The sequence below is a fragment of the Crassostrea angulata genome, chromosome 3 (assembly GCF_025612915.1).
Source record: "Crassostrea angulata isolate pt1a10 chromosome 3, ASM2561291v2, whole genome shotgun sequence".
Taxonomy (NCBI): domain Eukaryota; kingdom Metazoa; phylum Mollusca; class Bivalvia; order Ostreida; family Ostreidae; genus Magallana; species Magallana angulata.
The window spans coordinates 19296615-19310283 of NC_069113.1; the positions used below are offsets into that span (position 1 = coordinate 19296615).

Here is a 13669-nt window from a genome sequence, read left to right on the forward strand (position 1 = left end):
TGTTGAGTTATAAGCAAGATAGAGAGGTCAGAATTATTTGTCATGTAAACAAGGATCGAGCCCTGTTTTGTTTACATAGGTTCAATATACCAGTAAAACATATTTTCAGGCTGATTTGTCTATCTTTTTATTCATTTTTACCATAAATAAACAATTTCTAATGTTAAACATATTCATATTTAGGTCAAAAATTGGAATTTTTACTTCAGCATTCGAAATGTAAACAAAAGCTTTGTTTACATAGCAAAGAATTGCAAGCTCTGTAACTAGCCTAGCCTATAACTCAACAAATGACACTCAAATTTTGGTTACCTATTAAAAATGCATTACTGAAGTTCCTAAAAATGAAATGTGTTGTTTATCAAGAATGCAAACACAAATAGACCTATAAACTTTGAAATGACAATGCTCCCGAAACAATTTTGAAACTTGATATATGGAGATTAAATAAACAAAAAATACAAATGACAAAAAAGTGTCTCCATCTGGAAAAAGAGCTCAAGCATCACGAATTGCCGATCAAATTTTATTCACCGGTATAACGTTTTCTTTGTCGTAATTAAAAGAAAGTGATCCATTATGTTTTATTACCTCTCTAAAAAGTGAAGTAATGTACTGTATATCAGCGATATAATGGATCAAACGATATCTGAAATATTTGTTAATCATTAATTTATTATTCATAGTTCTTTCATTTTTTGAGCAAGATAAAACTTCATGAATTATTGGCATAATGTTCATAATTGTTAAGATCGCCCTTGGGAGTTTATGTATTCTGTTTTTGCATTACAATTTTTCCCCCTGAAATCCAGAAATACAAACCGCCAGTATAAAGCCGTCAGTAAACTCACGATTTAAGCTGATTTAAATTTGTTTGCTCTTTTAAAAATGGTCTTTAAAATAGAATGATGAATAGAGAATCAACAATGGTAGTCAGCAAGCAATGTAAAAAAAAGTATTTGTTATAGGTGTAACATTTATCGTATACATTTTTAATGGCATGATTCAATAAACATTATAAATTAAAGTAATTCAATAAAACCATGCGTATGGAATATTTGTATTTAAAGAAGTTAAAGTATTGCATTACGTCAAAATCCCGTTATTTGCTTTGCTACACCATCAATTTGACACCTACGTGTACATGCAGGTGTAAAAAGTTGAAGCTCTCAAAGCGAGAAGTGAATATGACAAAATTTCTTATTTCTTAAATTTGAATAGGGACTTGGTCTATCATTTTAAGTAGTATATTAAAACCTTAATGACACTACCCCTTCGTGTAATTGTTAATAACATTACATGTATATACTTTAAATAAGATGTAAGAGATTGAAATGTTGTAATCTGCTTACATCACAGGGATCTCTGATGCATAATTTACCCCCTTAATTTATCAGGCCGCGCTCTGCGGGAGCTCTATTGTGGTCAGTCTGTCCGTCCGTCCGTCCGTCTGTCCGTCCGATATCTGTTGTCCAGAGCATGTCTTCTCTCCTCTTGGCCCAATCTGGCTCATACTTCATCCACTGAAGAAGAATGTGCAGTAACATTAAATAAAGTTTGTAGATCAAGGTTTAAGGTCATATTGACCGTGCAGAAATCATTTTTTTTCAGAGAATAATATATACTATCCACTTAGCCCTGTTTGGCTCATACTTAATATAAACACTCAAGACCTTCTGAGTAAAGCGTGTAGGCCATATCAGAATTATATGAAAATTTTTTGTCAATATACCGTAAAAAGTTCTTTTTTAAGCTTATTTTTTAATTGCTGATTAAAGTTGCTGACATAAATAAACAGTTCCATGCAATTGTCACATTTATGTAAGGTTTAAACCTTAAAAATTCAAAATTAGCTTTATTTACATAACAGAGTATTGTGAGCTTTGTATTTCACTTATAACCCGATGACTGACGCTCAAATTTTGGTTGACTATCAGAAATGCCTTACTGAAGCATTGTAATTATAAATGATTAAAACATGATATGGGGGGGGGGGGGGGTATTCTACAAAAAGATTGATGATTCTTTCAAATACTTGTCTACAAAAGGAACGTTTAGATGAGCTAATAGGTTTTATGGTTATTTACTTATTCACGTTGGTAACATCTAACGTAACAGTTTTTAGTGTTTCAAATAAAAGCCCTGATATTCGTTAGATGTTTTGAAAGGAAATAAAAATATTCGAATCAATGTTTTAGTCACTGAATATAATTTTCTTGCTATTTTAAAATTAATTGGACTCTTCTTTTTCCGATAAAAATGGTCTTGCATCGTAATTTATATTACTTGTAGAATACATGAACGTGTCTATTAAAGTCCAAACAAGGCAAAAAATGTAATATCAGATTGGATTTGTAAAGGGAATTGCAAATAAACTTTCCTTTTCAAATTGATATGAATAATACCAAAGGTTTGTGCAAGTAACAGCAAAAGTAAAGTATACACTAACCACTGTATCAAAACCTACAGTTAGTAATAGAAGAAAGCATGCAAGATACGTGTGAGATAGAAAATGACTTACTAAGATATATGTCAACCAAAAATGACACGTTAATAAAACATTATTTCCTTTCTGACATGATTTAAGGGATTCGTCTTGATGTCATTGCGAGGAAAAAAATTGCGCGGAAAAAAATATTTGAGAAGCAAACGGCACCCATGTTTGTTTAAAATTGTTTATCACGTTTCAAAAGGTTAACAGGTTATTGGAAAAATCTGACAATGCCGAGGTTAATAACACAGTTAACTTTTCGACCTTCGCAGAACTCATACTATTAATGAATGATTGCTGAAATAAATGCTCTTAATTAATGCTTTCCACCTAACTGGACTTCGACACATTGCACAGACGAAAAATTAAATTAAATTTACAGAATGGTTAGTATTTTAGACAGATATGAACAATTTGAGATTAATTATTAAAAGCATAGATCAGCCATGCTTTAGTGTTTTTCTCTCATGGGTAAATTTCTAATACATTTTAAACATCAGTAATGAATATATATTGAAGTAGACAAGCATCTGTGTCATGACATAAAACATTCATTTATTGTGTTTTTATTATCATTTCTCTAAGGGCCCATCATTAGCATACGATGATTTGAATAGCATTGATCATTTTTTCCAAACAAAAGTTAACTAAACTAAGCAAAGTTCAAAGTGTTCACCCAATATAATGTATTTACTTGTACTTAAGGAATAAGGAATCATTCTTTGAGTATTATGAGGTGATAATTTTGGGAGCTGTTTTAATAGCGTAACTATGCAACAGTCAATCTTAGTGCAGATGTTAAATGTATGACCCTCCCTCGATTTATTTAATTTACGATATAAAAATAAATATGTAAACACATGCTTATAAACTCAATTAATTTATTAATATTACATGTATTACATTATTATAACATTATCAATGTATCTATTTAGTCTGTAATAATGTCACATAATATGAAAACATTTTCAATGCACATAAAATGAACCCGGATATTTGTAATTTGAGTACTTTGGTTTCTCAATAGTCATTCTGCATTTCTAAGTGTTCATCATTTGAGACTATTACTAAAGACATGCCAATTGCAAAATATGCCATTAATATGAAGCACGCAATAAAAACAAACCACTTTTTTTAGGTTTCGTGTCGAGTAAGTGATCTTAATTAGTATTGCTCTTATCTTTGCTAAGACATATTGGTTTCAAATTGTTGAAAATTCATTTCTTATTTTCATGACTTTCAAATTATTTATTTATCAGAGTGAACACTCGGAAGTTTTGTTAAGTGTATAATGAGCTTAATTTTGAAATCATGCTTAATTGTTTTTTTAACTATTAATTAAAATTTCGTTTGGTGTGAGACATGCGCAGTCTGGTATGCGCACTAGTGTGCAATTTCATCCGGTGTGACACGATCAACCTCAGTGGTAACAAGTAATTTATTGAAAAGATCCATAAACCAATGCTTAGTGTTAAAAATGATGTAGCAGGATGCGAATAGGTTCTTTACGCCGCGGAATACCACAGCACACTTTGCCTACTAATTCATGAATAGTATGATGCCTCGTTTCAATTTCATACTTTTTCGTTGTTTCGTTGTTCAGATTATCATTTTATGTGAATTTTCTGTACGGACACAGAATACGTATTTTCGATCATCAACCTATGTACAGGTTCCTGAGGCAGACGACAGGGAACCAACAGAGGGAATTCTACATGACCGCGTGAGTGTCGTTAGTTTAGAAGGATGTGGTGTGTCGTGCATGTCCAACGATCAGTGCTTTTCGTTTTTCCATAACCCAACACAAGATAGGTGTATCTTATCATCAATCCTGTATAACTCGTCATTTCGTGTGACATTGGGATTTTCGCAGTTTATCACAAAAGGTATTAACATATAACTAAATCCAATGTAACAATTGCTGTAAAATTTCTAAAAATGTTTGAAAGTCCTGCATTAAGTATTTTTGCTTTAATCGAGTCTTTCGGATTGCTCTGAATTCTTTAAAAATCAATTTGTTTAGACCAGTTAATATTAATGAAATGTTGAGTAGACAAAAAAAAACAGCAGTCAAACAACGTACTCTGAAATTCGATTATATTTTGTTTCATTTTTTCTATAGAACTGTATCAAATATCCACATGTATCTCCCTCTTACATGTTTCTAGTATTTTACTTACAGATTAACTGCCATATATTTGCAAAATAAAATGATAACACTCGTTCTCTTTCCTTAAGAATGATTAATAATGCTACATTACCAACAACATCCCAATGATACGTTTATCAAGGATAGTGACAACGCAAGGTATTATTATAACTCTGTTTTTATACAGAGTGCATTCATTCAAAAGCTGGATGGGAATACATCGGAAATCGCCGCACTACAAAATATGGACTAGAGTGCCAACGATGGGACCAGCAGAGTCCTCACACCCATACTTACCAAAGCCTGGGGAACCAGGAGAACTTCTGTAGAAATCTAGACAAGGATAGAGAAGAAGAGGCTGGTCCCTGGTGTTTCACCGTGGACCCCGGCACACGGTGGCAGTCGTGTGGTATTCCTCTCTGCTGTAAGTGTTTACAGCATATTGTTAGCGTTTACATTTGGGAGAACAATTTCGAATTTTTAAAGAAATTTTTTTGTTGGGGAAATTTAATTTTTAGATGTTTTTTTCTTTATTTTCAACGACTGGTTTTTATAGTCCTTAACCCACGAACTCCACGAAGTAGACTAGTATGACTTTATTTTATAGTCGTCAGCACTTACAGGTAGAGAAAAGAACACAAGAGAGTCTGTTAGAACATTTTAAACAAAAATTCATTTTTATTAACGAAGAACCTATTTATCTCTACCCTATACTTTTTATTAAATTTCTTGCAAGACCTTTTACTTTAAGATTAAGCAATCATACATTTACCATCTATATTTTCTAGGGGTCATCTCAAAGTTTCATTTTTTACTTTCTTTTTATGGGAATTTGTTAAAACCGCACCTTTTCCTTACTCCTCAACCTTTTTCCGCTTTTTTTAAGACCACTAAAAAAATATTTACGCGTCAAAAATACCTTTTTTAATTTTTTTTCATGATTGTTCCAGTTTGTTTAAAATTAGATACTGAAATGCGACGAGCTTTATTGTTCGATGATCGTGTTAACAAATGACTAGACCTGAAGCAGTACTTAGAAAGTCGCAGGCAAATGAAACAGTGTCGGAAGACACTAGGGATATAGGGACATGAACATTTTAAAAGCAATCATGGTAATGATTTTCATTAATATGGTAGAGCAAACAATTAAGGCATTCGAGAACCAATTCTATAAATTGTCCAAATCACGTAATGTATTGAATTTAATCTCTCTCTCTCTCTCTCTCTCTCTCTCTCTCTCAGCTATTTGGGAAAAAAATTATTTAAATCAACGTCTAGAAAATCATGACGGCCAAAACATACAAGAATTTACATAAATTTGAATTTGATTCTCTGTATCTGCTCATACTATGCGCGGATCTAGAGGGAGTCGGTGGTCCGGACACCCCCCCCCCCCCACCACCATCCAGGAATATTGAAATTTCTTAAAATTTATATTATGATAGTTAACTTGCCGAAAATATGCATTGACCCCCCCCCCCTCCTCCGGCAAACATTAAATGATACCTCGACCCCCTCCCCCCCAGGATTTTTTTTTGCATCCGCACACACATATCAATGGGTTTTTTTTCGGTGTTTTGGTTAGTTATTTTATTGTCTAGAAATAACAATAAAGATCTTCAGATTTGCATCTCCATTTTCTTCCCTTTTCTTTTAGATGATTTTTCAAGAAACTGCAAGAAAACGGCAAACGGAGTGGATTATTATGGGAGAACCAATGTGACCAAATCAGGGAGTCCCTGCAATTACTGGGCGGATACCTCCCAACAAAACCACACCTACACGTTTCTGGACGACCAGTTCAACTACTGTAGAAACCCATTTGGCGATGACAGTGACCCATGGTGTTATTCCGATACATCCTGGGATTACTGTGACATACCGATGTGTAATTGATGAATATAAAAGTTCCTCGTAATTAACATCTAATTTTTATCCGTAACATTTGATTTGACTAAGACAAAAAAGAGAGATTTGTATATAGTTTCATTGAATACAAATATATTTGGTATTATTTGAAAGAGGGACAAATAGGTTTTCTTCATATTGAATACAGTATGTTTTTGAACCAAAAATTCTTAAAATGATCCATTTTGACTGCAGTACATCATAGACTCGAAGCTTTAGAATTCTTTAGATTTTTTATTTGATAAGTTCATATTCAATTCCAATGGGTTTTCAAACCTTGTTTCGTCTCTGAAATTTTACTAGATTAAGGTAGAAAATCGCTGCTTTTCTGTCTATTTTCCAATTTGACCTGAAATTTAAAACAAGAAATAAACATTGGCGAGTTACATTCGTTGATCGTTATATAAACATCTGCATTTTTTAGCAATTTTATTCCTTTTTATATTATGAAAGTATTTTAAACAAAATAACCTTCTTAGGAATCGTGATGGTACCACAGCAGCATAATTTGAGATACCATGGAGTTCGATGTGCAACCTGACAAGAATGAAAAACAAATTATGTTTCAGACGAAATAAAAATGGATTTCTTTTTCCTTAGTACAATTTAAGCGTGCCTATCTCACCTTTTCATGAACACTGCTACAAGATTAAGATTCTCTCACTTCCTCATCATTTGCAATCAAATATCCATTTCTGGCGTGATTTGCTGGTCGAATTTCCCCATTGTTTTTCTCAAATAACATCAAAGACATACCGGTACACGAATGATATAGTAATTGTCATATTGAAAACTCAGACACTTACCTGATAATTTATTTTTCTTTGGCTCTGGGTATGAACCTGTCCTAAGGAAGGAGCCGATTCCCCATACCTGTGAGTCTCAAGGACGTTTTCTTCATTTCTGAAAGGGAAGACATGCAATCTGATGAGGAAAAAAGCACGGCCATATTAACATGTACATAGCTATATCTATGAACTAGGCCAATGACATTTTCTAGGAACGTCGTGAAAATGTCTAAGTTTTTTTCAGAGCTTTCATATTTAGGATCAAGCTTTAGGACATGACATGAAGATATGTACATCAAGATCATTGTCATGTTGTAAATTTTGAATTTATGGGTAGGTGTAAATACAAAATTTACAACATGACAACAATTTACAACATGACATCACCCAAAGCTTGTTAATTTTCCTTTTTATGGTCTCTCGATACTGATCTGATTTCTCTACTTTATTATCGCTTTGAGTTCATAAATTACACGGTTAAATTTTAAACATCGAATGCTCCCGCAGCATAGGTTAAAATGTGCAAAAATTATTCACCAGAAAATTTTTCTGATATACCATTCATAATATCATCCAAAAGATTCTAAATTTCCATACTCAAAAAAATAAAATCCGTGTTCTCTTCAAACTAATAAGAAATAACTATGAATTTACAAAAGAAATTCATACCGGTCTGCTCGTAGGGCCATGTGCAAATTAAAATTAATTTTTATGCTTAGGAGTTTTGGTTTTCAACTGCTGCTCTTTGTGTAAAAGAAAACTTTTACCAAATAATTAACTTGCTTGTATTACAACAAGTTCAATTTTATGTGTACTGCGCATTTTTTTTCCTTTCTTTTGTTTTTCACTACATGTACATGTAAGTGATGGAACTCTATTAAACGAAACGCCCATTTGGTTTTTGAAATACTGCTATATGTCAATTACTAAAACAAGTGAATCGGAAAACATTTGTGTATGAAAATATGCAGTTCCATTTAATATGTAGCGAAAAACAAGAACAAATAATTTAAATACTATATTTTGTGCAAAGATGTACATGTAACTATGGTAGTCATCTAGAATTTAATACTACATGTAGAAATTAAGCACTGAAAGTTTAGCTACATTTTCTAGGATCTTGCTCTTGAACGTGCCACTGAACTAAATTAATATAAGGTAATGATAATGAATATTAAATATCTATAATGGCAATTTATTATTTACTGCCGACTACCGCGGGTATTAAAAAAAATAATGGAGGAGGAAATTTTGAAGTACCATCTATTAAGTTCTGCTTCATTGCTAATGCCTGGTGAGATAAAGAGAGGAAAAAATGCAAATATTAGTGGGTATACTATAAAAATAGCATTGAATATTAAAAGTTGTAAACGACAGTCAAAACACCTTATATTGCTTTGGACTGAAATGCCACAAAGTCATTGGTTATTTAAACGCTTTGCCTTGCCTTCTATATACGTTACTAACCCGACAAATTTCTGTAGACCGTCAATGTCTAACCTAATAAGTAATATTTTTGCAGTCATTTGTGTAGATTCGCAGAAATGAATTACAGGAAATGAATGAAATGAATTGAATACAATGAATTGACTCCGGGCTACTATTTTGAGATAAACTCTTATTTAAATATGACTGTATAAACATTATATACATGTAATGTATTATCAAATAAATTTATGAACGATAACATACACCAACATCTGTGCACATGTATATTTCATTTTGACAACCATTGCAGTACCTCATTGCAGTTCTGAATTGTTCCAACATCTTTGTAACACTTTCTTCAATCGAAGGGATCTAAAAAATAATTTGAAAATAACATATTTATCATCATTCAAATGAAAAACCTACGTTTAATCTTTTTGATTAAGAAATGAGGTTAGAAAAAGAAGTGTACCTCTCTTGGGATAATGGGTCGAGAAGGGGGTTTCTTTGTTTCGCTTAAAGGAAATATCTCCCTGTCCTAAAGGAAAAGTCAAGGTCATAAAAAAGAAAAAAACACTTGTCAAAGAAACTGGTTTGGGGTGAGGTTTAATAACAAAGCAAGAGAAATAGAAAATGAGAGAGAGAGAGAGAGAGAGGGAGAGAGAGAGAGAGAGAGAGAGAGTATGTACCACTGGATCAGTAAAGAAGTCTTTTATCTGCTTCAATCTTGCTGCTCTGGCTTCATCTTCTGCGACTTTCTTTTTCACACCCACTGTTAAAGGATTTTCGTCCTAAAAAGGGTTTTTTTTTAAAATAAGAAATGGAATTTCATTGTATTTTGACATCTACTCCAGTGTGGAATCACTAGGAACAAAAATCTTGAAATTTGTTTAAGACTTGTCTTTTCTGCACTTGGGATCTCTTTGATGAGAGAAGTAAGGGGCGAAGGACATACTGTAAATCCGTTTTGTTTACATGGTTTATAGTCATTTTCGTGGCAATCCTGTGGGGAAAAACACATCAATAGTAATGATTATTAGTTACACAAATCGTATTGATAAAATTGTCCTGAGAATACGGCAAACATATTGTGGCAAGTACTTACTCGTTGTAGGCTGAATACGAAATTGTTCTTGGATTTCACAGTTTTTAATGTGTGTGTGCTGCTGCCGATCTCAATGATACTGTCGCTTAGTGAATTCTAGAAGAGAAATGCAGTTACTTTATAAACAAACAATAATTGGTTATGTTCAGGTTAAAAAGGCGGGACTACTTAAACGAATAGAGAGAGAGAGAGAGAAATTTTATTCCTTATCGCATATTCATGCTTGAGTGGGGATATAACCGTTTAGTCAATGACCATCAGTATGTAGATTAAATATTTAATATCTCACTTCTAAAATTTCGTAAATTCTGACGGTACGTCTCACATTTAAAGATAACAAGGAACGATTAAAAAATCGAAGTACCAAAGAACTGACGGGAGTTGATTTTATCGATGTTTATTTATTTTAAAATCAAGAATATGTTATTTTGCATGACAAGTACAGGTAGTTTCTAATCTGTATTTGAATGAAGCACATTTTTTAAATACGAATTTTCGGATTTTTTCGACTCAAGAATGTTGATAAAACCCCTTGCATATGATTTTAAAGATAGAATAAATTCAATCAAACTAAGTATCAGTGATAAAAATATTTCTGGAAAATTTATGGATCCAAGCAATTGAACCCTCGTCTCGTTCAACCAAACGCTCGGCTGTCGTCGTTAATCTCCGACAAGCAAGAGAGACTATCTGCTGTCGGAGATTTACGGAGACTTTGTGCAAACACTGTTTTACTTTCGGTTTGTCAGAGTAACTGCATAGGAGAGTTGGTTATCATCAATTCCCAAAAATAAAATAAAATCAAGGTACTCTAATTACAGATATCCGATATCCCGTTTCATTTAACGTGTATAGATAACGTTTTCATGAATATAATGGACTAAATATAGACACATTGAGTCATTATAAATTAATGAACTAAGATTAATATAAGTGTATAAATGCAAATTCACATTGATGTCGTAAATTTAATAATCGTTGGAGGGTTAAATATTTAACATCTTCTTATTAATTAAGATAAAACTGTTAAACACGCGATTAAAAAGATTACCGCAACAATCTCAGCATGATATAGGGATCTAAAATATTAGAATGGCCTAGGCTCTTAGTGTATACAATATATTCCGCCGTTTAGCAACTTTGCATTGTTGCAAACTCGATGTATCGAGAATGTTACAAGAACAAGATCTTCCGTTTTAATATCGTGTGATATGGTATTCATCAGATGTACACTAACATTAACTATTGACGTGCTATTCATTCCAAGTTCTTAAATCAAAACTACATTTTTGTGCAAAGAACGATTTCAACGGTTGTTCAGACCGTGCGCCGTAGCTTTAGTCTGGCTACTAGTTTTGCTTACGCAATGAGTCCGGCTAAAAATAAAGTCACGCAGTACCTTTATTTCGTAGGGCCTATCATCTCCTGAACCAAAACAACCATGACTATTTAGATCAGTTGATTTTCTAGATCGTTGACAAAAGGTAAATTCCCCAGTTCTACGGTTCAGATCACCGACCTAAAAAATTAATAAATACGATTTGATGCACATTAAAGTTTTCTTTCTTTGTAATCATAATACAAGTAGATATCCAGCTTTTATGAACGGATTCGTTACCTTTCTGACAAACAGAGTGACTAATTCATATTCTTCCTTTATTCTTTCATTCAGCGGATGAGTTGTCTGTAAATATGAAACAAAAATTTTTTTTTCGTCTTTGAAAACTGCATCATTTAATGGTAAACAAAATAGGAGACAAATTATCACACAGGTTTAATATTACATATACATTTACACATACAGGGACAAAATCTGCAAATTTCGCAATTCCGGAAATTAAAGCGCCAATATTTACCTTGTCCATTGTGTGCAAATTATGTGTAAAGGAAATTTATAATAAAAAATTTTCTTCAATGTATTTCATGGCTATTTCGGAACTATTAGTGACGTCACAAAGGAAAAACGTCACAATGACACCACATATCTTAACGACAACGAAAATGTAAAAGCGCGGTAAAGAACTAAAACTAAAAAGATTATTTTGATGTACAGCTTCAAATCGCCAACTTTTTAAAACTACTTCAATAGTATTCATTTAAGAAAATAACAGCAATTTAAAATGTTCATAGGGATATGAAGTTGGTTGGTCACGTGATCAAATCATTTGAAGCCTGAAAGGCTTTTCAGTAAATTTGATCACTTACCAACCAACCAACTTCATATCCCGGTGAACTTTTTAACATTGCTCTTTATTACTTATATTTACGTTTGAAAAAGACAAATGGTTCAGAACTGTTAAAATTATCGAGATTTTATGTTTACAATAATCCAAGCGATAAGCGCGTGATATGATTATTGTGACCTAATGAAAATGTTCATACAGAATTGAACATTTTCGCTATTCGATACATGTAGGTTCATATAAGGAACATATTTGCAAATGTAAATATAAGTATTTGTATAAAACGCGTGCCTACTCCCCTCTCTCTCTCTCTTTTCTCTCTCTCACATAAAAAATCAATAATAAAAAACATTTTTTTAATACTATAACGCTATTTTTATCTATCATCATAAACATATAAACAGAGGGTCCGTTACAAAAAAAAATGATATGATGCTCTGAATAGCTGCGAGTGACGTTATTATTAGGAACAAAGGATCGGAAAGTCAACCGCGATGACCGATCGAAGGAATGACTTTTACTGCTGCTGATCAGCTTAGCTAAATGGGCTCCTAAGAAAACTAAATCCTGTATAAAACTCGATATATTCAGAATATCGTTTGTCTTATTCTACTCTCAGTCATTCGGAAACTCATATTTTACTCGAGTTGCTCTTACATTTTATACACCCCTCTCCTTTTGGAGTAATACTTTTACGTACCAAAAAGATTACTTAAATCTTTTTATATTAAAAAATAATAAAAGGTAAGAAAAAATTAAATATTTTTCAATACGTCATATCAATGTAACAAATTTAAGATTTTCCATTCATGACCTTTACAACTATCGAGACGAAAAATAATATGGCACTTTCTAACACTCCACAAACAGACTAGATCATAGCTCCTGCGACCGATAATAAAAGATGTTGAATGGGTTAACTTTTACACCAACAGTTTCCGTTTATTAAAGAACTCGGCTTTTTTTGTAAATGTATATTTTCTAAAACCTAAAGGACTATTTTTTCTCTCCCTCATCTCACCTAAATTACGCCCCACCGCTTACCCCACTTACTCAATCTACTCTTTTTTTTCCACCACACTCCCTCAAACCACTCTTTCTCCCATCCCTCTCTCTCTCCCTCTTCCTCACCTTTCTTACTCCTCTCCCTCTTCCTCACCTTTATACCCCTCTCTCCCCCTCTGCTCTCACACCTCTCTCCACACGCTCACTCACACCCCTATATTCTTTTGTATCATTATTTTATAATAAAGTATTGAAATATATCCATACCCCTACCCCTTTCTTTCCCCCCACTCTCTCACTCCACACTTTCACCCCTCTTTCTCTCACACCACTCTCACCCCTTTCTCTCTCTCACTCCATTCTCATCCCTCTCTATCATTACACTCTCCTTCCACTCACTCCCTCCACTCTCTCTCGCCCCCCTCTCTCTCTCGCCCTCTGTCTCTCTCTCTCTCGCTCCACTCTCTTTATCTCTCTCGCTCCCTCTTCTCGCCCACCTCTTTCTCACGCTCCACTCTCGTCCCCTCTCTCTCACATGCCACTCTCACGCCACTCACCCTCTCTCCACCTTTACTCTCACACTTCTCTCCAGACGCTCACTCACACCCCTTT

The 13669-nt window shown here is 33.4% G+C and overlaps 1 protein-coding gene and 1 pseudogene across 1 annotated transcript; one reads left to right on the top strand and one right to left on the bottom strand.

Moving 5' to 3' along the window:
* Positions 1 to 3908: 3908 nt before the first annotated feature.
* LOC128175368 (plasminogen-like) lies at positions 3909 to 6543 on the top strand. The gene is made up of 3 exons (XM_052840934.1): positions 3909 to 4377; positions 4828 to 5064; positions 6298 to 6543. The coding sequence occupies exons 1-3, from the start codon at positions 4038 to 4040 to the stop codon at positions 6534 to 6536; spliced, it is 816 nt and encodes a 271-aa protein (XP_052696894.1). The 5' UTR covers positions 3909 to 4037; the 3' UTR covers positions 6537 to 6543.
* Positions 6544 to 6793: 250 nt separating this feature from the next.
* On the bottom strand, positions 6794 to 11734 carry LOC128175791 (uncharacterized; annotated as a pseudogene).
* Between the last annotated feature and the right edge of the window lie 1935 nt (positions 11735 to 13669).